At 45.1% G+C, this 25834-nt stretch overlaps 2 protein-coding genes across 4 annotated transcripts in view; one reads left to right on the forward strand and one right to left on the reverse strand.

Moving 5' to 3' along the window:
* The first annotated feature begins 9423 nt into the window (after positions 1-9423).
* Positions 9424-14256, forward strand: SOD1 (superoxide dismutase 1). Its single transcript, XM_015881247.1, has 5 exons — positions 9424-9638; positions 10046-10139; positions 10747-10816; positions 12935-13049; positions 13689-14256. The coding sequence occupies exons 1-5, from the start codon at positions 9564-9566 to the stop codon at positions 13797-13799; spliced, it is 465 nt and encodes a 154-aa protein (XP_015736733.1). The 5' UTR covers positions 9424-9563; the 3' UTR covers positions 13800-14256.
* A 1561-nt stretch (positions 14257-15817) lies between these two features.
* Positions 15818-25834, reverse strand: part of SCAF4 (SR-related CTD associated factor 4) — a 45603-nt gene continuing 35586 nt past the window's right edge. For 2 of the 3 annotated variants that reach the window (XM_015881224.2, XM_015881217.2), the window contains exons 20-21: positions 25631-25819; positions 15818-18191 (exon numbers count right to left, since the gene is read on the reverse strand). In XM_015881224.2, coding sequence (XP_015736710.1) covers positions 17350-18191; positions 25631-25819 — 1031 coding nt within the window. In that variant the 3' untranslated portion in view covers positions 15818-17349. The remainder of the gene's footprint in view (positions 18192-25630; positions 25820-25834) is intronic. The other variant, XM_015881233.2, reaches the window with a different exon arrangement.

A 25834-nucleotide genomic window follows, 5' to 3' on the forward strand; every position in this document is an offset into this window, starting at 1 on the left:
CCATTTCAGCAAACTTTGAGACAGTAATGTAAAAGCATGGCTTCTTACAATGGGGCACCACAGCTTCTCTGGGCAGCACCTCACCATTCTGAGTGCAATGTTTCTTCCTAACATCATGTAATAATTTCCCCACAGCTTTTTCTTGCTGAGGCTGAACAAGCCCAGCTCCCTCTGCCTTTCTTCAGGAGAGGTGCTCCAGCCCCCTGGTCATCCTCCTCTAGACCCCCTCCAGCAGCTCCACATCTTTCTTGTGCTGAGGGACCCAGGCCTGGATGCAGTACTCCAGGTGGGGCCTTATAAGGAAAGGCAGAGCTGAAGAGAAAGTGTGTCAGGACCTCAAGACTCAGATGAGCACACAGCTGCTTATGAAAGGATGGGGAGTGAATACCTCCTGCCCTGCCTGTCCTAGCCATTAGCCTGGGGCTTTTCTTCCTCAAAGGTGAAGGTTTTTCTGATTACCTGCTCTTCATGAAAAGGCAATTGTTCCTGCAGACTATTTGAAATATTAATGCCAAAGAGAAGCAAACTCTTTCTGCACACCTACTATCTTCTCAAGGAAGCCATGAAGGAAGTGCTATCCTGCAAAGACTCTCACAAGCCAACACAGTGTTGTAAAACTCAGAAGATAAAGCAGAAAAAGCAGTGGACGTGTGTCCTCCAGGATGACATTAAAATGGGGGCATCTTGACTTCTAAGAATTCTGGCTTTTTTGAGTTTTCTCTTTGGACCCTGCCCTCTGAGATGCTTCACTGTAAGGCAGTTTCCTAGGGCAATCTCGGGCAGCTCAGCAGTAGAGAACTGAGTTGCGAGCGTACCCATCCATTCTGCCCTTGTCTGCTGTGATGGATGTTAAGTCCCACTTCAGAGGGGAGCAGCGTGTGTTAGGTGTTGCTGAGTGATTGTGCCTATTGATTTGTGTTTATCGGTCCCATTATTTCTATTACACAATTGCTTCAGCTGTCGTCCATAACTCAACTCTGCCTGGCTGATGTGAGTAATAAGCCACTCTGCCCTCCAATTCCAGCAAATGGTTTGTCCATGATGAGCATTTATTTTCCACCTACTTGGACAACATGCAATTGGGGTGCTGGAGGTGGAAGGCACAAAGCGGCTCTTTGCCAAGCACACTGCATCCGGCCAAGCCATTAGCGCTGCTCTTGCAGTATCAGGCAGAGCAGGGGGAAGCCAAAAGCTTGGATGCTCTGAGATCTGGCCACTGCAGCATTAGTTAGGTACTAACTAACTAAGTCATTACTAAATCCTGTTATAGGATTAACTCAACTGTGCTGTCAGCATCTTACTTTCATTTTGGAAGGATGGTGGATTGTTTAGCAGCCTGTACAATAGGGAAATGCTGTTGGAGGAGCCAGGTGTTGTCTGAACTGAATTTGCTACTTCATGCATGCAGGGAGATTCTGCTTCTTGGAAGTGCCACAGTCCCCACATCACCAAAGGGCCAGAGATCACATCCTGACATCTCTAGTGAAGATGCCGACAGAGACATTATGCGTCTCTGTGCCATTCAGTTTTAAATCCTTTTTTCCCCAGGCAGACCATGTGAACATGACAGGCTGCTCCCATGTTCTCTAATGGAGGTTTTCTTCCCCACAAGCAAGTCTTACACCCCTTGTTTTATTGCAGTCTGATACAAGATGCCACACAAAGATCTCTGTATTCCCACAGGAATAAGAGCAATCCTCTGTACTAACCTGAAGGCTTTCTGATCTCTTTACAAATACATTGTTTTCAGCATATTCTCTCTTTCAGAAAAGTATCCTCTCCAGACATTGTGAGATAAGGAGACTTTTTTTCACAGTTTCTATTGTCACACAGCTGAAGATTCATAAGGATTTCCAGATTACAAACCTACTTAGAAAAGGGTGAATTAATTTTTGTCCAAGGGATGAACCGACATCATTTGTACCATTTGCTTCCTCATACCTTCAAGTTATCGAGCATATAAAACAGGCAATATTAACCAAATCCCACTTTTCCAGATGATCTGAGGTTGGAACCCATATAAGGCAGGATTAAGCAGCAAGGATGTCAGTCAGGGAAAGGGATGAGGGCAATAGGGACTCTACCACAACAGTTCCTGTTTAACAGAGCAAGGAACATCTTCACAACATGTTCCTTTTAGGTCCTTTTTTTTCATTGACATTCACCAACAGGGAATTAAGTATAACTTGTAAACTTTGCCTGGTGTTCACTGTCTCCTAATCCTTAGGTCTGAGTGTCTCTGGGCTTTCTAAAGAAGGATGAAGATGGTAAAACGTCCACGAGAGGGCACAGGGAGTCATGTGTCTGTATAAACCAACCAATGTCCCTGGTTTGTACGCTTCTTGTTCTTGAAAATTACACATTTTTTGCTACTTTAGCTAAAAAAGGAAGACATATTTTCAAGTATTTTAGTGCTGTGAAAGGCACAATCTGTCACAGGAAACCTGTACCAATGATGCCATCCAGTGGCCAGCACGCTTGTCATTGCTAATAAGCTCTGAACTCACCAGAACAGATACCGACTCCCACCTCCAACCCATGCACGGCTTTATAACCATTCACACTGCATTTTTCCCCCTTGATCCTATCAGCACCAATGTCTGTCCTGAAAACATCCCACAAGGATGGAAAAATTCACAGTCTGTGGGTCTGAAGCTGTGTCTGGATGCACTGCACCCGCCTACACTGAGCAGCTCATTCCATATGATTATTCCATATGATTCCATGTGATAAGCAAAGACTGCTGCTGCCCCACAGACTGCATGGCACGGCATCGCGTGGCATTATTCCTTAGCCAGGTTATAGTCAGAGTGATCCAAGCTTGGAAATCCCAGCTGTTAAATATGTGCATGTTAGCCCAGACCTTACTGACAGGTCAGGATTAGGCACTAACTACACATGTAGTTAGGAACGGGTGCTAATCTCCAGCAGCTGGCTGCAGCAGCCTCTTCTTTCTCCGCAGCCGCAGGCACACCGGCCTGTCTGTGTGTTTCAGAGCCACGTGATGCAGTGGGCCTCATGCCAGGAGGTTTAAATCACTCCAGCTCAGGAAGCATATAGGGACTGTCCCTCTAGGCCCACGTGCCCACTGCAAGTCCTCAATGCCAGCGAGCTGTGGTGTGTGCTGACAGCGCTGGATGTGGTTCAACACAGGCACGGGTTACAGCGGATGCTGTAGCCTGTTCCAGAACAGCTCTGAGGCTTGGCCGTGGGCTGGCTTTTCAAAGTCTCAAACAGCTTCTAAATGAACAGAAGGGGACTTTTTCTGTCCACCAAAACCAACAGTCGTAATACCTGAATCCCAGCCAGGAACCTGTATATCTGCTCTGACCACGTTTTGTGAAAGCATTCTGGATTATAGAAACCCAGAGAGCTGATGATGCCCCTGCACAAGTGCTGGGTGCAAAGTCTGCGGGCCTCTTCCTGTGGTGCACTTTGTGCTTTTGGCAGGCGGGAGATGTTTACTCATCTGTGGAAAAAAATATCCTGATGGATGGAAAGGTGATCGCATAAATATTAATTATGCAGCGGTGTAGCAACCGCATTACCTGGCTAATGGGTTTTGCAGCCGTATTCCCGCTTATTAATTATTTGTTATTAAAATAGCACCCATGAGTCTCTTTTCACTGGCTGCCACATGAACCCGTGCTCAATGAGCAGTGTGTCTAATTTGTAAAGGAACTCAGTCACTCCCTGATCACCTTGTGTCCTGGGAGAATAAATCGTGCCTTTACAGCTCTTAATCAAACACATCTTTGTTATCTTGGAGACCTGCTTAGATGTATTCCAACACGTTTGGCAAGTTTGATTTCCCACTGCAGAAAGTCATAGTTTACCCCCCCCCCCCTCCATAGCATTTAGGTAGGTTCTAATTGTATATTAATAAGCGTTCTCATTGTGCTTTTGTACTGAACCAGATGATTCCCCAGCACAGATGAGTTGAGCAAAATAAAGAAACGAATTAAAAGCTTCATTGTTTGGTACACTGACACCTCTGTGTTACTAAAATGTAGATATTAAAGAGTGCCAAACAGTTTGTGTCAGGAAGCACTGAAAAATACATCCGTATGAAACTGCCTGGGAAGCTGCTTCTAGGATATGCTCCTCTGGGTCAGCATTGAAAATCAACTTTGTATCAAGTGACATTAAAAGTTTAACTACAAGGGCTTCTCCTCATAGAGAAACTCCTAGCTAAAAATATAAGATTAGGCATTTCTTCTTCTATGCTTTAAAGGAAATCCTTACAAGGCCATTCTTTTTATATCATGTAATGTATGAAATGGCACAGGCTTTCACACAGAGGCCCAATAAGTGCAGGCCGTGATGCAGGAGCTGATGAGGCTGGAGAAGTGACTCTGAGGCTCGGCTGTTTGCCACAATCAGGGTGAAGGACTCACTGGACTTTGCTCCGCCCAACATTGGCCATGCCAGCGCGTTCCTGTGAGGGCAGCAAACCTGTAGGGCCTCATTTTGCTGTAGCAACTCCAGCTGCAGCCCTCCACCTTGTCTGCGCTCAGCTTTCTGGCCTGGAAAAACAAAAAGGCAGCGTATCAGCAGACTGATCTTGAATAGCACCAGTGCCTGTGAATGGCTGCAGAGACTTGCAGTGACAAGCCCTGCACTAGGTACAAAGGTCTTCGGCAGCTCTTGCACAACCTCCCCTCTGAGTCTCGTGTTTCAGAGTTGCTCAGCTGGTATAGCAATGGAGAGTCACACACTATGGCAGATCACCTCGGTTCAGCCATTTGAAAGCAAGTGTTATTTTTAATCGTGTGCGCTCCATTTAAAGGATTTCCAGGCTGGCACTACTTTAATTACACAAATGTTTCGGTTATCAGCACAACCACCACTTAATTGGCAGGCTTTTCACTAGGGAGCCACCATCACAAAGTTTCTAGTGAAATAACTTTTAATAATTGCACTTGTTAACTTCAAAACGCTCTACAAACACTGACTGACTTAATTACCTCTCCCAGAGTCCCTTAGAGGCAGGGAAGTGCCATTACTCACATGTAATCAAATGGACAGTCTTGAATGACACACCATGTCTTCTCCAAGACAAAGCAAAAGCTTGGGGTTTGGTGCTTGGTGCTTTTTAAGATGCAATGGGATACCTTAAGGGTAGGGGACAGCAGCTCCAGGAGCCCTTCAGGAGCAGCTAGAGGCCAAAGGAGGTATCCTGAAATATCTCAGATGGCATTAAGACATCAGTGCTGGACAGCTGAACTCAGTGACAAAGCACACATTAGACACTAGGAGATTCCAGCATCTAGGCCACGGGATCCCAAAGGAGAACAAACAATGTGCCACAAGCCTTTTCCAGACTTCACAGCGCAGAATAACAATCCTGATGCAGTACAGCACTCTCCTTTCTGAGTAAGCCTGCAAAAACATACGTATATTGCGTGCTGTGTTCACTACATGACCCCTAAATGTTGCAAATCCTCATTGGTGCCACAGCACAAGGTCACACCAACACTGGAAATGCAGCTTCTCCTTTTCACAGAGAGCCTATAAATGAAAAGACTGTGCAACCTGCTCATTACAGCATTGGGAAACCACTGCTCATCCTCTGTGGAGTGGGAAGAATGAGGTGAGAAGAACCAGGAGCAGGAGGGAGCAATGTGACCCAGCCCCACTGGCATCCTTCACCTTTAGAGCCTGAGGTTGCAAAGCAGAGACAACTGTCAGCTTCCCTGCATGCTGGGGTGGGCACAGCTGTACTTTGCTCACCTGCAGTCACACATTTAGGGTCCTTACCGGCCTACAGATAGGATCATTCATCAAAATCCATGTTGTTTCTATTTGTTTTTCTTACTATAAGTAAATAAACATAAAAACATTAATATAGATTCATGGACAATGAATGCAATGAATACACTCAATATATGCCATATTCATACAGCACATAAGTGCTTGGCATTTTTTGTTTCTATGCACATTTTGCATTGAAGTTGATGAGTTCCTATGTAGGTTAGATTTCTATTAACCCACATTACACAACAATTAATTAACTTGCCCTTTAAGCAAGCAAATTAGGAAATAACCAAGGCTCCCTTGGATCCCAGCCCTTCAGAAATATCTGTGTCTCCCACTACACAGTGTGAGCAGCCTTTTTGATCATCACTGCTTCAATTCACAGAATCACAGAATGACCCGGGTTGGAAGGGACCTCAAGGATCATGTAGTTCCAACCCCCCTGCCTGGCAGGGCCACCAAACATACACATTTACTAGATCAGGTTGCCCAGGGCCCCGTCCAGCCCGGCCTTGAACACCTCCAAGGACGGGGCATCCACAACCTCCCTGGGCAGCCTGTTCCAGGGCCTCACCACTCTCCTAGTGAAGAACTTCCCCCTAACATCCAACCTAAATCTTCCCTCTTTTGACTTAAAACCATTTCCCCGTGTCCTGCTAGAACAGACGTGCATTGCAGGTGTGAGTAGGCAAAGCCCTAATCTGACCCCTTGTACTCTCTTCACCTGCCCTGAGCTCCAAGTCAGCTCTCGCTATCACCACTTTACCTTTAAAAATGCGCCCAAACCCAAGGTCTGAGCTTCTGCCAAGCCAGGATGGTAGAACTATGCAATAGGGCAAAGGGAGCTGGCAAACAAAGAGTTGTAAGAAACAACACATTCCTTCTCACATTGGCCAGGTCTTGCAGCTCACACTACATTCCATGCTATCAAAGGTTAGCACTGCACTTGTTCGCTCCTTTGGCACTGATAAGTCAAACAGTAAAAGAACTTATTGCTACTACGTACCCTGGTCAACTTCTTTGTGGTGTTTTGTTTTGTTGGTTTCTTTTCCCCCACAATATCTGTTGCCTAACAGTGAGATGTGAGAAAGTAAATTAGCTATAAGCAAAACAAAAACCTTTATCTTCTTGTATAAGTCTCTTGAGAAAGAACACACCTGTAAGCTAATACTACTTTATTTCTATTGTACTAGTGAAAAGGTAATAGAAATCGCTCCGAAAGGTGAGGCCATGACCTATATAAGATTACTGATCTATTTCTGTGTGTGCCACACAAACTCTTGTACATTAGCTCTCTAAATCTGCCTCTCTTCTTTAGCCTTCCACTGCCGACCTGGTCACCGTGCTGTCTCCTAGTATCGTTGTTAGTTGCCTTCTGTCTAACTTAGTCATCAGGTACCTCAGAGCTCAGGCTTTTCCCACATGTAACTGTTGTCAATACCTTATGTGATCTCTGAAATAAGTTCTTAGAATCAACTTACTTGACATATTAAGAGGCCTACCATATCTGGCTCAGCTGCCCATAGAAGCTGTGGTGCCCCATCCCTGGAGATGCTCAAGGCCAGGTTGGATGGGGCCCTGGGCAGCCTGAGCTGGTGGGGGGCAGCCCTGCCCACCAGTTGGGATGGATGGGCTTTGAGGCCCCTTCCAACCCAAGCCCTGATTCTATGATGATTCTATATTCACGTGGAGACATGAAGATGGACAGAACTTGAACATTTAACTGCAGGAAGGAAGGAATAAACTTGTTTGTTAAGAAGAACTGGATTTGGAGTCTGGCCTAAAAATAAGAGAAAGCACTACGGCACAGCACTCAAGATGTCCCCCTTCATGAAAGGGCATCAGAAAAACCAAACCAAACCAAACCAAACAACAGATAATAATATAAGTTAGGAATGACAGAAAATAGAGTCACTGCTCTCCTACCATGTTTACAAATCATTCAAAAAGGAAACAAATTACATTTGTCCTGCGGGCACTGACATCTTTCCTTTTGATCTAGCAAGCATTCAGGATGTTGTGCTGTGCACACAAACTCGTTTGCTCACCGCTAATTTGCTGAGCCTCCACTCTCCAGGAGCATCAGGAACAGGAAATCAGGGAGCTGAACCACTCATGGTGCCAAGATGCTTCCCAGATAGGAAGCGGTCCAGGATTCTTTCCAGGATTAAGCAAGCACTATCTGTCAGATAAGAACTCTCCATGTTCTGTCTCTCCATGTTCATCTCTCTCTTTTTCTCTGTGGATTTGTCATTGTTGTTGTTGTGTTGGTTTTGTTGCAGTACCATGATTAATGAGGTGAGGGGACCCATGGACCCCTGCTCTAGGAGAGGGGGAAGGGGGAAAAGGGGAAAGGCAGGGAGACAGGTCTGAAAGGAGGGCCACTAAGATGGTGAAGGGCCTGGAGCATCTCCCCTATGAGAGACTTAGGGAACTGGGTCTGTTTAGCCTTGAGAAAAGAAGGCTGAGAGGGGACTTGATCCAGGCTTATAAATACCTGAGGTGTGGGAGCCATAGTAGTGAGGCTGGTCTCTTTTCAGTAGTGCGTGGGGACAGGACTAGGGGTAATGGTATGAAAGTACAGCATAGGAAGTTCTGCACGAATGTGCAGAAGAACTTCTTTACAGTGAGGGTGACAGAGCACTGGAACAGGCTGCCCAGGGAGGTGGTGGAGTCTCCTTCTCTCGAGATATTCAAGACCTGCCTGGATGCCTACCTGTGTGACATGGTGTAGGGAGCCTGCTTTGGCAGGAGGTTGGACTCGGTGATCTCTAGAGCTCCCTTCCAACCCCTACAATTCTGTGATTCTGTGTGAAACAAAACAGCAGCAGTGAACTAAGGGAGAAAAGTAGTTAACTAAATATGATAATGAATGTGAGATAATATAGTATATATAATAATATTTGCTTTCAGTTCTCACTGCTCTAGTCTGTTATCAGTAGACCACAAATAACACAACTCTCCCCACACCAAGCGTGCTTTGCCTGAGTCTAACGGGCAGGCTTTGCCCCCATCCTTATCTCAACCCACAAGCCTTCTTTCATCATGACTACCCCCACTCCTGAGCTATTCACACAATCATACAATGACCTGGGTTGAAAAGGACCACAGTGATCATGTAGTTTCAACCCTGCTGATGTGTGTAGGGTTGCCAACCACCAGCCCAGGCTGCCCAGAGCCACATCCAGCCTGGCCTTGAATGCCTGCAGGGATGGGGCACCCACAGCCTCCTTGGGCAACCTGTTCCAGTGCGTCACCAACCTCTGTGTGAAAAACTTCCTCCTCATATCTAACTTAAACCTTCCCTGTCTCAGTTTAAAACCATCCCCCTTGTCCTATCACTATCCACTCATAAACATCCATTCCCCCTCCTGTTTATACGCTCCCTTCAAGTACTGAAGGTCACACTGAGCTCTCCCCACCACAGTCCGTTCATCCACCCAACGCAGGGTCTGAGGGACCTGAGGTAAGTAACAGAGATAACGGCCATAGCACAGACCGCACAGCGCCACAATGATGGAGAACGGCGGTTACACAACCAGCCCGACCGTTGGAGGTGTCCCGCTTTCCCATTGGCCCATGAGACCGCACCGCTGATTGGCTCTCCCTCCGCACCGCCCACTTTCCCTCTTGATTGACAGCACCTCGCGCTGTAACTGCGCGAGAAGACCAGAGAACGCGCTGTGATTGGCCCGCGGCGCTGACGGACTCGGTATATAAACCCCGCGGGAGCATCGATCCCGTTAGCCCTCGGGTAGTTGTAGGCGGGGTTGTTGGTGCGCGCCCTCTCGTGCTGCTGAGGGAACATGGCGACGCTGAAGGCCGTATGCGTGATGAAGGGGGACGGGCCCGTGGAGGGGGTCATCCACTTCCAGCAGCAGGCAAGGCCCGGCAGCGGGGGGGGATCTGATCGTACTCTGACCGGCAGCGGTGCTGAGTCATCGTGCGACCGCGGGTCGGTGCGGGATGGGGGCGGGGCCGGTCATGGTGCCTGTGGGGGAGGGAGAGCAGCGGGTTGGGGTTGGTTTGAGTTAAGGAAAGGGGCTGCACCACAGGGCGGTGGGTATGGGGCGGGATGCACGGGGCTGTGGGCACGGCCCCAGTGCTGGAGATCAGGGAGAGTCTGGACAACGCTCTCAGGCATACGTTGTGATGTTCAGGGCTCGCTTCCAGCTCAGGTTATTCTGCACTGGTAGCTGGTTTTTGTTATTGACCTGGAAGCTTTGCTTGTAATGAGGCTCTGTGATGCTTTAGTGGTGTCAGTAGTAATCAGCTCTTTGTGTTACAGGGTAGCGGACCGGTAAAGGTTACTGGCAAAATTACTGGCTTGTCTGATGGAGATCACGGCTTCCATGTGCATGAGTTTGGGGACAACACAAATGGTAAGGTGCCTGGCCAAGCTGCTGAGTTACAGCTACAAGGAGCTGCTTCTAGTGGCACAGCAGCAACCATCTTCAGCATGCGTATGTTTTATGACTGCACATTTGAAACCATGATTCCTAAGGCACATTTGAAGCACATTTGAAACCATGATTCCGGTGGTGCAGTGGTAGAAGTGCCGCTCTGCTACACAGGAGGCTCGAATCCCGGGGGTTGGACTTGATAATCTCTAAGGTCCCTTCCAACCTGCATGAGACTGTGATACTGTGAACTGATTCTTACAACATTCTTTGAACGCATTTAGGCTACTCTTCAAGGTCTGGTATGTCAAGCACTGGCCTAAGTACTTCTTCTGACCTAGTTTTTAACCTGGTGTTAAGAAATGGAGAAACTTTCATCTGGCAGAGATTATTCTGGAATGAGTCACGTGGATTTGTTGAACTTGGAGTAATGTTTGTGTGTTTATAGATCCAGCTGGAGAGTAGCTGTTTCATCATTAATGATTTTAACTTCCTCTCACTGTAGGAGAACTAAGTTCACATGCAGTATAAGCAATGCCTTTATCTGCTTATTGTGATGAATCTACTTTTGGTGGTTGTTCTTTTTCAGGGTGTACCAGTGCAGGTGCTCACTTCAATCCTGAAGGCAAGCAGCACGGTGGACCAAAAGATGCAGATAGGTGAGTGTCATGGGCATGACCTAATACTGTGCAGTGCAGTAGTTGTGTAAGTTCAGCTTGAGAGGCTGATGTGTGACTAATTGCTAGGATAGTGCTAGAGGAAAACTAGCAGTTCCAGCAGGACTTCTGAGGGCAGTTAGGAAGGTACTTGGTGATCATACAGCAGTGCTTTAGATACCCTGGCTCTAAGAGTGTGTGCAAAATGCAGTCTTTGGCGCTCTGGTCTTATCATAGCCTGGGGTGAAGGGGAAATAATAAGGGCTGTTAGTGAATGTTCATTAGGAGATAAGTGAGAAGGGGAAGGAAGGTCATGTACTAATACCTCTCGTGGTGCCTTGCTTCTCTTTTGGAGCTAGCTATTGACAGCAGTGGCCCTATAAATGTCTTGTGTTGAGCTGTGTGTAGGCTTGTCATGTGGTCTGTGAGGATCCTCACTAGGGCTTTGGGGAGGCTGCAAGATGGGCACAACACTGAGTGCCTGGCACAGTGGATGTTCATTTGGTGTGCTGGGTTTTTCTTAACACCTTACCGTAGGTACCATGCTGCCTATGGGATGTATTCTGTAGGGGTTGTGTGCTGGCTGTAAGTACTGGTCTGTTGGCACTGAATGCCTCTGCCCTTGCTTCATAGCCCTCTGTCAGAGGAAGCTGAGACTGAATTCTTACTGGGAAGCAGTTAAATAGCCCAGTTACCTTTGGGGGACCTTTAGTGTCTGAGGGGTTTGTGTGGTGTCTGAGACCACTGAGCAGTTGTTTCAGTAGTATGCTTCTGGGTTCTGAGACTGGGAAGGTGCTGTTGTCATGCTGGTCTTTAGATCTTGTGCAAGTCTTAAAGGTGACTTGATCATTCGGAGGTAGGTTCTGAACAATCACTGTGGTTAATCTGGCCGTGTTGGTCATGGTTTTAGGTACTTTGCCTGTACCTGCAGCTTCTGTTATTGATCAGTTACTTGTCAGATGAAGTAAGTCGAGTGGTAGGTGTCTGGATGAAAGCAGTGTGCAGTGGTAGCTGAAGGGCTTCACAGGCAGCCGGGTGCTCTAATGCTAAAGGTCAGTTACGCGAGCAGCGTGCTTCTATTGATTCTCTGTCAGATCCTGCTGCTGATGTAACCTGCCTGCTCAAGCAGCTGTAGGCTGGGGACTCTGTGTGAAGGTTTAAGAACTAGGCCGTGCTTCTGTAAGGCTGGAGCTGAAACCAGTACTAAAATCTCCTAGAAGCTTAAATAAGCACCCAAAGGGGAAACCGCCCTTGTCCTTATTCTCTAGGACTGAGTTAAAAATACAGAGTCAGCACTATCTTCTCAGGAAGCAGGTGGTTGGCAGGTAGCTGGAAGGGCTGCTCACCCTGTGAGCATGGACGGGTCTAGGGACAAGCTGGTGTTTGAGGCTCCATCAGCTTCAAATGGGTGGTGTGTCTGGGGTATTTGTGTAGGGAGCAAAACACCAGCGTGTCCAAATGTTCTGCAGACACTGAGCTGAGGGAGGATGTATTCTTAATGGAGAGCTCCCACCTGAGCTGTAGTAGAGCATAATGTTGCCAATATGGGGGAATGCCAGGCAGGCTTGAAGAGTCATTCCTGCACTGGTTAGAACTTAGCTAACATTTAATGTAGCCCCCTTTGACTTATCCTTTGTCAAACTGCTTTTACTAATCTTGTTTAAGCCTAAAGCCGGCAGCTGTTTGTGGAATAGCTGATTTGTTACATACGGTAAAAGTTCAGTAGTAGAGTTTATGTCATGCCTTGCATGTACAGGAAAGGTTAAGAGGTTAGTTTAAGATTTTCCTTCTGAGCAGAGGGATGTAGGATCCATCAGCATGGAGGAACTGTTAATTCTTAAGAGCTGGGCGTTGTTTATTTAGCTCGCTAGGCAATAATGGCATTCCTTTCCCACAGGTGGGTTAGCCTTCATATTTCAAGTTCTACCTTGAATTGGATTTTAATCCTGTCTTGAACTGAAGGAGTTAAAATCCACAGCTGGGAGTAAATGAGAATGAGTGCACTGTGTAAAGTATGACAGTGCAGTACTGGAGTGTGATAACTGGGCACTGTGTTGCGTAGGCCATCCCTCAGGACTCTCAATTTAACCAGACTTTGAGTTTCTCTGCTTTTCTGTGCAGGCACGTGGGTGACCTCGGCAATGTGACTGCGAAGGGTGGAGTGGCAGAGGTAGAAATAGAAGATTCTGTTATTTCTCTTACCGGACCACACTGCATCATTGGCCGTACCATGGTGGTAAGTGCCTTGCTGTCAACCTGGGGGCTTTAAAGAGCAGTGGGTTTAGTTCCTACTGTTTGATACGCAACATTCAGTGTAGGGTTTTTGATGTAGTGATGCTTTGTTACTATGAGATCTTAATTTTCTGCTGTCCTTGAGGATAACTTTAAGTTTGCTTCTGGCTGTGTGATTAAAGCAAGCTGAGCTGAGTTGGGAACCTGTAGTCTGGCACAAATGCTATCAGTGGAAGACATGGCCACAGACTCTTAAGCTTGGGACTAGAGCATGTGCTGCTCTGATAGTCAGGTAGCAGGGAGGTCTGTGCTATGGCATGTAATGCTGTGGCTGGGATGCTGCGTCCTCAGTTCTGTGTGCTCTGAGGGTGAACTGGGAGTCTGAGTTTGCTCTTGGAGTACTGAGATCTTGCTGAAATTTGGGGCTCTGGTGACCTGCAGTTCAAATACAGCTGAAGGTGATGCATCTTTATGGGCAAGAGTAGTCCTCAGTTCTTATTATGTGCATCAGTTTGGCATTCAGCACTACACAATGGGTGCTTCCTGTGCTGTGAGGCCTCACTGGTAGCTGGCGGTCACTGCTAGTGTGTGTGCATTGAAAAATGCAATAACGTGAATTAAGGTATCTTCAATTCTCTTCTAGGTCCATGCAAAAAGTGATGACCTGGGTAGAGGGGGAGATAATGAGAGCAAACTAACTGGAAATGCTGGACCTCGTTTAGCTTGTGGTGTGATTGGAATAGCCAAGTGCTAACTGTTGTACCAGAAATGCTTAAGACGGCAGTGGGAAATGAGCTGTATTTCATTGTGATCGCTGTACTTGCTCTTCCTCGTGCAAGCAAAAGATATATCACTTAATCTCATGACTACTCTGCGTTCTCGAGTATCAGTTCAACTGGTGAATACTGACATAATTTTGTATTATGTATATTGCAATTAAAGTGTTAATAATGGAAAAAAATCTCTGTAGTCTTCTGCTAAAGCATCTGCTGTAACCATTTCAAGCGCAGTCTTCACTAACTGAAACCCCTGTGTAATGGAAGATGGTTGGTAGGGATCACATGCTGAACACCAAAGCTGCTCCTGTATTACGGGATTTAGAAGCTGAGGAACCTTAGGAGCTGTAGCAAGGCTACTCACCAAATAGCAGCAGGCAGTTTGCAGCACTGTATGTTTCAAACTTGAGTAATAAACTTGCTGGGAAAAATGTATGTTGGTCTTGCATCTATTCAAACTCTTCCAGCTGGTTTTGTAAGGCTTGGGCTTCATGTCAGTAGTTTGCAAGACTCTGAAAGCATCCAACAAATGGCATTGAGGCAACAACCTTGGGACTGCTGCTTTGCTCTGTCAGTGCATCCATGTAAGTGTTCCACATCCTGTAGTAATAACCTGACACCCTCCCCATGGCCCAGCCCTGATGCTTCCTTACAGGAATACCCTGCTGTAAAGTGTCACAAGTGTTGGGTGATGGAAGTGTGGTCCTGAAGTGTGTGAGATGGTCTGTTTGCAGCGTGCATCCATGTATCATTGTGCTACATGCAGGGTTCTGTATCTGGGTTTTGTCAGTGATGGAATCACTGTACCAGCTTTTGCCTTTTCTTGTATGTACCTTACAGGCACAGATTTCCAAGTCTTTTAATAGAGAAAACTATGAATTTTAATGAAGATTTGTATCGACATTCCTTATATCTTGTACATAAGTGGTACCCATGGAAGTGGTTGGTTGTACTTCCAGTGACACCCCAATTCCACTTTAGCATGTTACAAGTGGAATGACTTCCAGAATAGCAAGAAGACTGTAAAAGCACTGAACGGGCATTAATTGCAGGTGGCTAACAGATGTGTGTGGAGCCTGTACCCACCTGTACCTCTTTTGGTGGGTTGGACTGTGCTCTCATTAAGCTGCAGCTGAAGTGAGATAGTAGCTGTACCTTGTAACTTGCTTCTTAGGCATTGAGGATCTTAGAACACTTTGAAAATGCACGATACCACCACAACCTCCTCACAGTTAGAAGCTTAGAAGATGGCTACGTTCTCTCCTCATTCCCTGAGTGGGGGAAAGCAGCAGGTGCGTGATAACAGCAGGGTGAGCGGCACAGGATGGAAGCTCTGGCAGCTCCACTGCTCAGCAGTCCTCAGTGCTGAAACCTGATTCTCTGAAAGCAGACTTTCATGTTTGGATGTCTTTGCCTTTGTTGGCTGAAGTATCTGATTGGGCACTGGCCAGAAATCAATGCAGGGAGAAGCAATGTTTGGTTTAGGTATGTGTACATATATTTAAGTGGCAGGCCCAATAATGGAAATATTAATTGCTAACACTACGGTATCTGTATCAATAATGGATGCTTACATTGAGCTGACTACTCAGATACAGGTTTTCCTCTTTCTAAAGCCAGAGATTTGATAGTCAGTTCAAGAGTGGGATGCGCTTCTATTGGTGGTGCGTCCCCAGTGTGGTTACTGCATTCTTACTGCTTCAGAAGGCAACAAAACATTTAAAGAAAGAAAATCCTACCTCCATACAGAATTACGGCCATTCTTACTGAGACGGTGTGGAACACAACATTGCTGTCTGGCTGTGCGTGGAAAGAGTTCAGTTCCATTGGCCCGGTGTGAAACAGACATTAAGGACACAAGTTGCAACACATGGAAGCTGAGTTCACTACAAGTATGTCAACAGGTTGTTTTTTTTTCTCTCTCTTTATTCTGCTATTGCAAGAACATAAAAATATATGTCCTCTTCCCAGTTCAGAACTCCACATTTGCCTTCCCTCCCCTCTCCCTGCCCCAGAAAAGAAGTTCCTCTGCCGCAGAGCAGCTGTGGAAAAGTACTGATGTAAGAAAGCAGCTGCCCTCGCTTAGGGGGAAAATGAAAAACAACTTGAAAAGCAGAACACGCCTCTAGCAAGGAGGAAAGAAAAATGAAATATGCACAGGATTCATACATTTTTTCCACTATGCTTTCAGAGCATAACGAGGTTCAATTGAACACCTGGTGCAGCCTGAGCCTCGCGTTCAGTGCGTGGGCTGATCCGAGACTGATTCAGCACGGACGTGTTGGGGCTCTGGCTGCTCGGCGGTCTCTCAAGACTGTTTGCACCTGAAGGGCCAACCGCAAGGAAGCAGGATTTGCCCTGTTAAAATCTGACCAAATTGTTTAAGTAACCCGGAGAGAAGATGGTAAAACTGACAAACACAAGAACAAGCATTATGTTTCCATCAGTCCGACAGGTACAATGCTCGGCGGCTCAGAACTTAAGACCTACCTCGTGCAGGCTTACAGGAGGTACACATCGTTAACACAGTGGTAGCAGCCCGGGTTTGTGAGAACAAATAGGCAGCACGTTAAAACCCTCCAGTGGTCTCTCAGTTCACCACCAACCCCCAGACCCGCTTCAATAAAAACAGGCTTTGCGTTGCACGCTGTGTTGTGGTGTCTTTCATTTCTCTTTCACCCCGCTTTCCAAATGGCCATCAGTAAAGCAGTGCCGTTCCTGGCCTACTGCACAGCTTCATCACCTCACCAAGTCGCCCAGGGATGGCTGAAGGCGTCCCCTCAGGTCTGACGAGGGCGGCGTTTACCCCAGAACCACTTGGAGCAGGGGGGGGGAAAGAAGAAACAAAAGCCGCCGGGATCACATCGCAAACACCGAGTGGAACACAGCAATTCACATTTCCAAACTAACCTTTCCCTCCTACGGTCAGGCAGATCATTAAAATGCAGCAAGCTAAAACTCAAGGTGACTATTACAAATAAAAACCGGCTTCCGTGAAGAGCTACGCAAACAGATGGATTCCTTTTAACAAACAGAAACAGCACAGTCTAATTTAGACTCCCGTACAGCGGTCAGCAGTTCAAACTTAAGTTGTTGGACAATCCTTCTCCACTTCAGTGCAGTGTAGGAAGAATAGCACACGTTAAAAGTTTGTTACGAAAATAGAGTTTATTAAAAACACATCCCTATTGTTTCGAGGAGCTTTTCACCGTAACCTTTTCTTAAATTAAAAAAAAAAAAAAAAAAAATAGAAAGCACTTCTACTTCTGATTTGTAAACTTTTTAAAGTCAAAACTTTAAAAAAGTTACAGCAAAAAATGGGTAATATTTTAATCATATCTTCAGTATTTTTTTGTGTTATGTCGTGGCTATTTTAAATAGAAGGGAAGCAATCAAATTGCTTACAGTTCCCCGCCAACTACCGAGGGGCTGATAGAAGCAGAAGCAAGTATAATACAGCAGACTGTACAACTCTAAAGCTCTACACTCCGACAAATGTCCCTGTCCTTGGCTGAGAGATTCCAGTCCCTAGCGAGGAGCCTCCGCGACCGCGCTCAGATCCTTCTCAGCTTGTTCCACGGATGAGGTAGCCTCAGATGTTAACTCCTCCTCAGGCTTTACGCCTGAAGTTTCAGACTCTCCTTTAGCAAGTTCTGAAACAATGTCTGCGTCTTCCATTTTGCTGCTATGAGATTCGTGGTTTTTCTCACCATCCGCCCTGTCTGTCACGTCGGCTTTTTCCTTTCCTCGGTTTTCTTCCTTGTCTCTGCGAGACTCCCTATCTCTAGAATCTCTCTCTCTGTCTCGATGTCCACTGGACCGTCTGTTCCTGTCCTCCATGTCCCTGTGTCTGTCACGCTCAGGGCTCCTTCTCCCCCATTCTCTCCTGTCTCGATTACTAGACCGCTCGTGATCTCGGTCGTCGTTACGGTTGCTGTAGCGCTCGCGGTCATTTTCTACCCGATTGCCATAAGATCTCCTTCCAAACCTCTCCTGGTCTCTGTTAGAGGTGAACGTCTGCCTGTCGTTCCTGAACTGCCTCCCGTCTCTGTTCTCCTCGGGTCCACTGGGCCCTCCGCTTCCCGGCATCCCCCCGGGCCTCACAAAATGGCCTGGTGGAGGGAAGGGCGTTTTCATTCCATGGGGAGGAGGCATCCCAAAGCCCCCCGGGCCTGGTGGGGGCCCTCTGTGCATCATGTGGGGTGGCATGTGTCGCGGCGGCATCATGGGGAAGCGCTGCAGAGGAGGCGGTGGCATTCCTGGCGGTCGCTGCAATGGTATCAAGCCTGGCCGGGCGCCGAGGAGGCCGGTGGATGGAGTCTGCAAGCCAACAACAGGAGCCGGAGGAGGCGGCGCGACTCCTTGGGTTCCTAAAGCAAAGAAAAAGAAACACAAATTAAAATAATGTTGTTTTTAAAACATTCCAGTAAGTCTCCTGAAATGAGTAACGCAGAAATGGTGAGTGGGGAGAGCCATCCGCAGTGTGTCTCATGCAGGTTTGCACGCCGTCCAGAGAGCTCTGTCCTTCAGCACAGGTTTCTTTTGTGCTACAAATAATAATTACTGTTGAGACAGACAGAGTGATTCACTCCTCCTCACGGCTGCACCACTTGCAGGTCTGAGTGCCCCGACTCCAACTCCGTACCTTGCTTTGGCTGCTGACCAAACGCCTCCCTAACGGGTTATGCTTCATAGGCATCCACAATACGGACACGTGCTACCTCAGCTAGCTCTAGAACCCTTCTCCTCTATGATAAGCACCGTTAAGGCACACCTGGCTAAAATGTCTGAAATTCCAAATGGGTTATCAACAAGATTTCCGAGTGCAGAAAAGGCAGCAGTCAGCAGTAAGTGATGGGGAGCAGTAAGTCACGGGGAGCTGAGCCCACAGCAGGGCTGGGAAAGGAGCCAGGAACTATGCAGTTCCATCTACCCTTCCCAAGAAAATAGCTAACACAAGTTTAGTTTTGCAACATAAAACTAAAAGGAAATGCAACAGGTAGTTCCTGGGTTTCTTTTTTTCTGACAGCTTTCTATCTTTTGCAGAATCATAGAATGGCTTGGGTTGGAGGGGTTCTCAAAGTCCACGCCATTCCAACCCCCTGCCATGGGCAGAGCTGCCCCCCACTAGCACTAGAGGAGGATAGAATCATAATACATGTCCAATGTCAACTGTTTTCCATTTTTCCTTCTCCTTCTGGAGTACCGGAGTCCTGGTTTCAGCACGATCTTCCTAAGAGGAACCTCTCAAAGCCAGCTGACACCAACACAAGGAGCTGTGGCCAAAAGCTAAAGGGTATGAGGGATAGTTGGGTGCTTTGCACCATTAAGTGTGTGCAGCTCATCATGCAAGTCCTCTGTGTTCAACCCACACTACTGGCTCATGCCCTCTGCCTTCCACACTGGATCCATCGCCCCCAGGCATTTCTACTCACAAGGAATTTACCTGCAAAAAAGCTCCAGATATCCGAGGGACAGACATTTTTTAAGGAAACTCCAAAATTAAAACTGTTTTATTTCCCCACACATGAATAAAAATGAAATTTCAGAATGCAGCTTACGTGTGAATTTGTAACTACTGATCCTGGGCAAAACTAAAATGCCAACCAGCCACCGAAACTAACATTGAAATGAAAAGCTTGGCAGTGTCACGCTGAGAACTGCATCTTGAGCAAAACAGAGTAGACATGCTGTTGTGCTGTTGTGCAGACATCCCACCTCCCAGTCAGACATCACAGCTCATTTCTTTAGTGTCTGCAGCCCAGCTAAGCCTGAGCTTTCTGCACAACTAGTGCCCCTCTCGCCACATTGCTTCTTCCACTAAGCACATGTCTAAAGATAAACTTTTCCATGCACTTCATGTTGGTGATAGAAGGAAACTAGGTTTTGCTGATGAGTAAACCTCAGGGAGCAGAGAGATGCATGTTCTTCCAGTCCATGGTGCCACCTTACCTTCCCCTCCAAGCAGAGACTTTTAAGACCTGGCTTGAAAGATGACACTCTTTGAAAGCAATGATCCATCAGCAACAGCTTCCATTTTTTATTCCTTTTCAAGATAAGCAGCCCCTTCCCCCTCAGGCTCATAACCAGGGCTACCTCTGTCACCTTGTCTGAGCTCCTCCTAGGCTCAGTCCTCCCCATCTGGCAAGACAGACACGTGGCTAACGGCACCTTCCAAGAAACTTATTTTGCTGAGTTTTGAGATTCAGGGATATTTTTAATAAGTTCTTCCACAGAAGTTTAAAAATAAGGCAGAAAGGAAGAACTAAGATGTAATGGGCAGAAGAAGATGACGGGCATCTTCCTGCTCTACAGCAGCAGATGAAGTGAGGGCTATGGCCGCATGAGGCAAGTGAGATAAGCTTTTTTAATTAAACAATACCTGGAATTCAATTTCTTGGCCATATTTCTACACAAAACAACACATAGAAGCAGCACAATGGTACCTGGAAAGTCATTCTCTTCCAATCCGGACTGCACCATTAGTGTAGCCAAGCAATTTTTGTTTTATATAAACCACCTCACCTTTCCAGGCTAGAGTATACCGCAGAAAGCACTGTTAGTTTCTACTTTGTGCTGACAAATCAGGCACTAATCACAAATTTACTCCAAAAAAGCTGCTCAGAAATACCCCCAAGTTAACTGAAAACATTCAGCAAAATTAGCACCACAGATCACATGCAACGCCTGAGAAAATTTAGAGCCTTTTGTTGCTTTACATAAGGAAAGAGTGTGTGCAAAAACATATATAGTTTATCAAGCCTGAAGAGGGATGCAGCAGCTCTTAGATAATTAAGTTATTTAATGACCATCTCATACCTCATGCCAATGACAGAATTTATCTGCCCCAGTCTCTGGTTTTACTTACGGGCTCATGCCTGTAAGCCTTTTTGTAGGCAGCCTGGTCTTCTTGCTTATGGATATGGCAACTCCAGCCGTCCCTTTCACTGGCTGCTTCCTCTGCTTAAGCTGCCTCCCCATGGCGCTTATTACAAGATGTAGTTTTTATTGCTGGTGATACATCATCCTCAGACCTTACACCTAAACTTTAATTCCATTCAAATGTGTGAAAATACAGATTGCTTTCACATTTTTTGGTTACTTTTACCAGTAATGCACAAGAAAAGGCCATCGGCACTTGAGAAGCCTTTAATATGAAGAACTCCTAGGAGGACAACCCCATCCCCAATCACCTGAATGTTCTCACAGCCACCCACTATCAAAATCGTGCTGCTTTCACTTTACTCATAAACAACAGCCCAAATGCCACACCTGTCCTGAATGAGTGTTTTCTATCCAGAGACCTCACAGCGGGCGTCCTTACTATACTGACCATCAGGTAAAAAGCCAGATTGCTGTGGCACTGTAATCCTGTTCTTGATCATCTTCTCTTCTGCTGGACACATTCCCTTGTGATAATTGCCAGTGTTAAAAATGTTAACATGGGAAAGGAGTGTGGCATCCCATTAGTTGTGTGGCTTTTCTTCTTTCAACTGAACTCTGCTCCATAAGATGACAGTATCTCACAACTGTTAAACTGCTTCTCATACATGTTGTTATAAGAAAGCAAATGAAAGAATAGCATTTTCTGCATTTAGCACGTTGCTTCATATACAACTCTGTCAACTTGGACAGAAGTACATGTGAGAACACAAAGTCAAAAGCTTAGGAATGCAGCATAAGGTCAAACTAAGGGTTTCAGGATGAGGCTGATGCTTATGTTCCACAGTTCTGCATTACACATTAATTCTTCCACCATTCTCCAGCGGGCAACACTGAACATTAAAACTAGAACATCACATACTATCAGGGAATTCTTGGAAGAGGTACCAAACACAAAGTTCCGGGTCTTGTGTCTTTTTCTGGTGTTTCATGAAGAACACTTTAAGAGCAGGTCAAGAACCTAAAGCCTAAATTTAAGAATCTTAATATCGCTTCATGCCCTAAATAGCTTGCTATAGATGCCAACATTTTTCAGCAGTTAGTGCCCGTCACTGAAGCCAACGGGAGCTTGCCCCTGTTCAATAAAGATGCTTTAAGAAGGAAGCAAGAGCCCAACTATGCACGTGTATAGTGTTGATTACCAATGTTAAGACTTCTACAACTCCCACTTGATACAACATAAACACTACAGTGATCCAGGACGAGGGGTTCATCAAGGCAAAAATGAATTCCACCAGTGGTGCTTGAGAATCGATGTTCCCTTACCTCCAAATTCCCATTCAGTAGTATTAGAAATGTAACATTCACATACATATCATGAGCAAGCATGCAGTGTTATGCTTTTAAAATGGGCAAACATAAGAAATTTGGAAATATATTAGGTTTACCATTGTTCATAACCTGCACTATGAAAATGCTCCTCCCTATACACACTTCGTAATAGATAATATTCAGATGAGCTCAGAGAAAACGATGTGCTGCCTTTTACAATGTAATGCAGGCTATAAAAAGACCACGTGGTTACTGGATATGACTGCAAACCAGCGAGGGAGCAAAGAACTGTGGTTCAGCATGCTTTAATAGGAAATGAATACCAGGCTCTCTGAAATCTATGGTGTATTATTCTCTAATAATACATAATTATCATTGGGGAAATTTTGGTAAAGAGAGCATTAGACAAAAACCTACCAACTGCAATATGGTGTGTTTAATCAAGATAAGAGATCACAATCTGAATATTTGAAACACAGCATCTTAATAGCAATTTATTACTGATCCATATTACAGCATTTGCTCAACGGGGAGAACAAGCTGGCAAATCAGAAATGATATAAAGCCTGTCACTTTCTGCAGAACGTACATGTAAAAGGAGTCTAAAAATACCTGCTTGGCAGACCATTTTAAAAGTGACACATGAGGACACACTCACAAAGCCAGTAACAATCTGGATAATCTTGTTCCAATCAAGAACGAGAAGCTGTAACAACAGTGAATACGATCAAGGATAGAACTAAATCGAAACAATCTGAAGGTCTTTTTTTGTGTTTGGTTTGTTGTTTTTTTTTAAGAAATAAACACAAAAGAAAAAACAACCCAGTAGACAATGTCCACAAGAGATCACCTCACTGAAGCACAAACACGTCTTTGTTGGAAGCGATGAAAGATTTACATTAGAGAAACAAATGAAATTAGCGGAGGTGAAACAGAATGTAACTTACAATACTAAGAAAGCATATGAAATCTTACAATCATCCATTTGGAATGACTTTGTAACATATCTTCCATATGAAAACCAAACAGATAAGCTCCATTCTGAAGTTACAAAAATTAGAAAAGAGTTCCTGTATTTGTACAGTCTATATAAGTTATTCTCAAGCGAGGTTACTGAATTTAGATTTGAGTCTCTTCAAAGCAATCTTCATTCCTTGAATTCAGTTTTGCTGAGGTAAGTTCTTCTATCCTGCCCAAATATTCGAAGACCATCTCTTCGTTCTTCTTGTTAAACTACTCAAGCCCCTTTACCCCTACATCCCCAAGCAGTCCTCATGACATACTTCATGGTGCTGTCAAGCAAATCTTTCTTCCACTTCTTTGTCTCAGCTTGGAGAGCCCCATCACGGGCACGATAAGGAGCAGTTTAAGAGGACTCCATGAGAAACTAGTCACACGATCAGTTGTATATTCAAATTGCTAAGCCATATGCTTGCAAACACAAGTTCCATTAGTCTGAAGCATGACTCCCCTCACCTGCACTTTCCCCAAGGTTCACTAAGGGTAATGCTGTACCTGCTCACTTACTTCATCCAGGTCATTTGCTTCTGGACTCTATAAGACTGCACACTATGGCTACACATTACAACTGTCGGGCTTGCCAGTCCTGGGTTCTGTGACTGGGATGTGTACATAGACTGCATCTCACATCCATACACATGGTGAAGCCCCAGCACACTCCATTTCCCAGGCTTTGATTTCCCTAGGAGTGAAGCCTGATGCAGAGTGAAAAGGAAGGAATGATGACGCAGCCTGACCAGCTCTTGAATTCACATGACGGGGAGCTCAATGCTCAAGGGACACTTTGAAATCTGATCAGCACGCATACCAGTAAGCATCCCCTCTGTCACTGTTTTCTTCTAGCTCACAGGGAGACTGCATCTAGACTCCCACATGCAGGGTTACGCTCCGTTGTTAAGCGAATTGAGGTGGTTTTAACACAAGTGTTTCATTGGTGTTAACTTACTGAAAAGACTCAAAAGCAAAAAAGCCTGAAACTTATTTTCTTGTATCATATACATGATGGTGAATGGCTCCCCTTAACTCCAAAATGTCAAGATGGAAGGACTTCCCCTAACTACTTGATTCTCTAGATTCTTGATATAAGACATTCATTAACATAAAAATGCATTTACTTAAAGAAACACTGATCTCTTATCTCAAGTCTACTTTTTTAAGTCTGTCTTAATGCATGAGCAGACAACCTCAGAAAAAGAAGAAAACTTCTTTCTCCTTGCTGATGAGACCAACTGTTGAGAGAACTCACTCTGACCCCATGGACAGCTTTATCCACCTCAACTGCTCAGTTAACAGCTAACAGAAATAAAGCCAAATTCTTCAGTCTCAGATTATTCAAATTCAACTTCCATGAATTTGTAAGAATAAGAAAGCTACCACCCAAGTATTCATTTACTTCACTTTAATCTTCTTTAAAAAATACTTTCGTTCTGCGTACAGCGATACAGAAAACCACAGGCATGCTGGCTTGGAATAAGAAGTTCCAGTTATGCCGTACAAAGACGCTGCAAAACTTCAACAGTAATTGAAGCTTATTGGTAATACTGTGTTACAATTGCCAAAAATTTAATTTGGTCATTAAGAGGAGAAGATATTTACTTTTATTTCTTAAACAGCACCCTTCTGTACTCTATTATAAACATTTGGCCACTGGTTTGGGGTATTTGCTTTTAAAAAAGAGTGATTTTCAGAGAGAAGAGGCACTTCAGCTTTTGAAAAATCCCTTTCTAAAGCTCTCACTTGAAGTTTCCAACATGAAGCATCCAAAAATCCCTACTCACAACTGGAAAATGTAGTCTTCAAATGTGAAAGAGCTGTTAAGAACTCAGGGAGGCAATGTTTGCTGTTTTGCAGCATGCACTGCACACTTCTGGACAGAAAGCCACTTAAAACGGTATGCCCCATTCGCCTGTCAGGCTCTTTGTTAGAGATCTAAAATACCATAAATACAACAACCTCAGTAGGAAATGTTTTCTGAGTGTATGTATTCTTGACAGTGATACATGAAGGGACACTTCTGAGGTAACAACTCAGTAGAAGGTTTCGAAATCTACAGAACTACAGGACTGAATAAAACTTGTTCTTTGTTGTTTTTTTTTTTAACCATTTTATTAAAATCATTCATTCCATACATAATAAGTAAACCATATTTTCATAGATTTAAAAAAAAAATACACTAAAATAATACTGTTCTCCTGTAAAGATAAATTTATCGTAACCTCTATGCAAGTAATAGTTGAGTCTAAAACTCAGCTCACGTGCCATACCAGTGTTTTTAGTTCATTTTCTATGTTGTAAAAACCTCCATTTGTTAAAGGAGACACATGACATTCTGTCCTCTAAGTTAAACATTTTGGCTTTTTTCTTTGTTTATAAAAGAAATCTCAACTAATAAAGTTTTATTGCTTCTTGTAAGATCAGATATTCATAAATATCTCAAAGCCAAAAAGGACAGAAATTTCAACATTTTTAAGAAATCTGTTCTACTTCCCCATTAACTACATCAGTAGCAAAATCAAATTTGTACTATAAATTCAGAGAACAATAAAACAGAAGAATATACACAAACTGAACTTACCAAGAGGCGGCATAGCTTGGGTGACAGGAGCAGGTACATTACTAGGTGCTACGGGAGGCGGAACGGTCGCATATATTTTGGAACTATCAGTAGTCTCAGCATTCCCTCTGGATCCAGAAACCACTGTTGGGATGGGATTTCCTACAGATGCATCTTTTGTAGTGTCTTCATTTACTCCAGCTGCTGTAGCTAAGGAATAACGCA

The sequence above is a fragment of the Coturnix japonica genome, chromosome 1, assembly GCF_001577835.2.
Source record: "Coturnix japonica isolate 7356 chromosome 1, Coturnix japonica 2.1, whole genome shotgun sequence".
Lineage (NCBI taxonomy): Eukaryota > Metazoa > Chordata > Aves > Galliformes > Phasianidae > Coturnix > Coturnix japonica.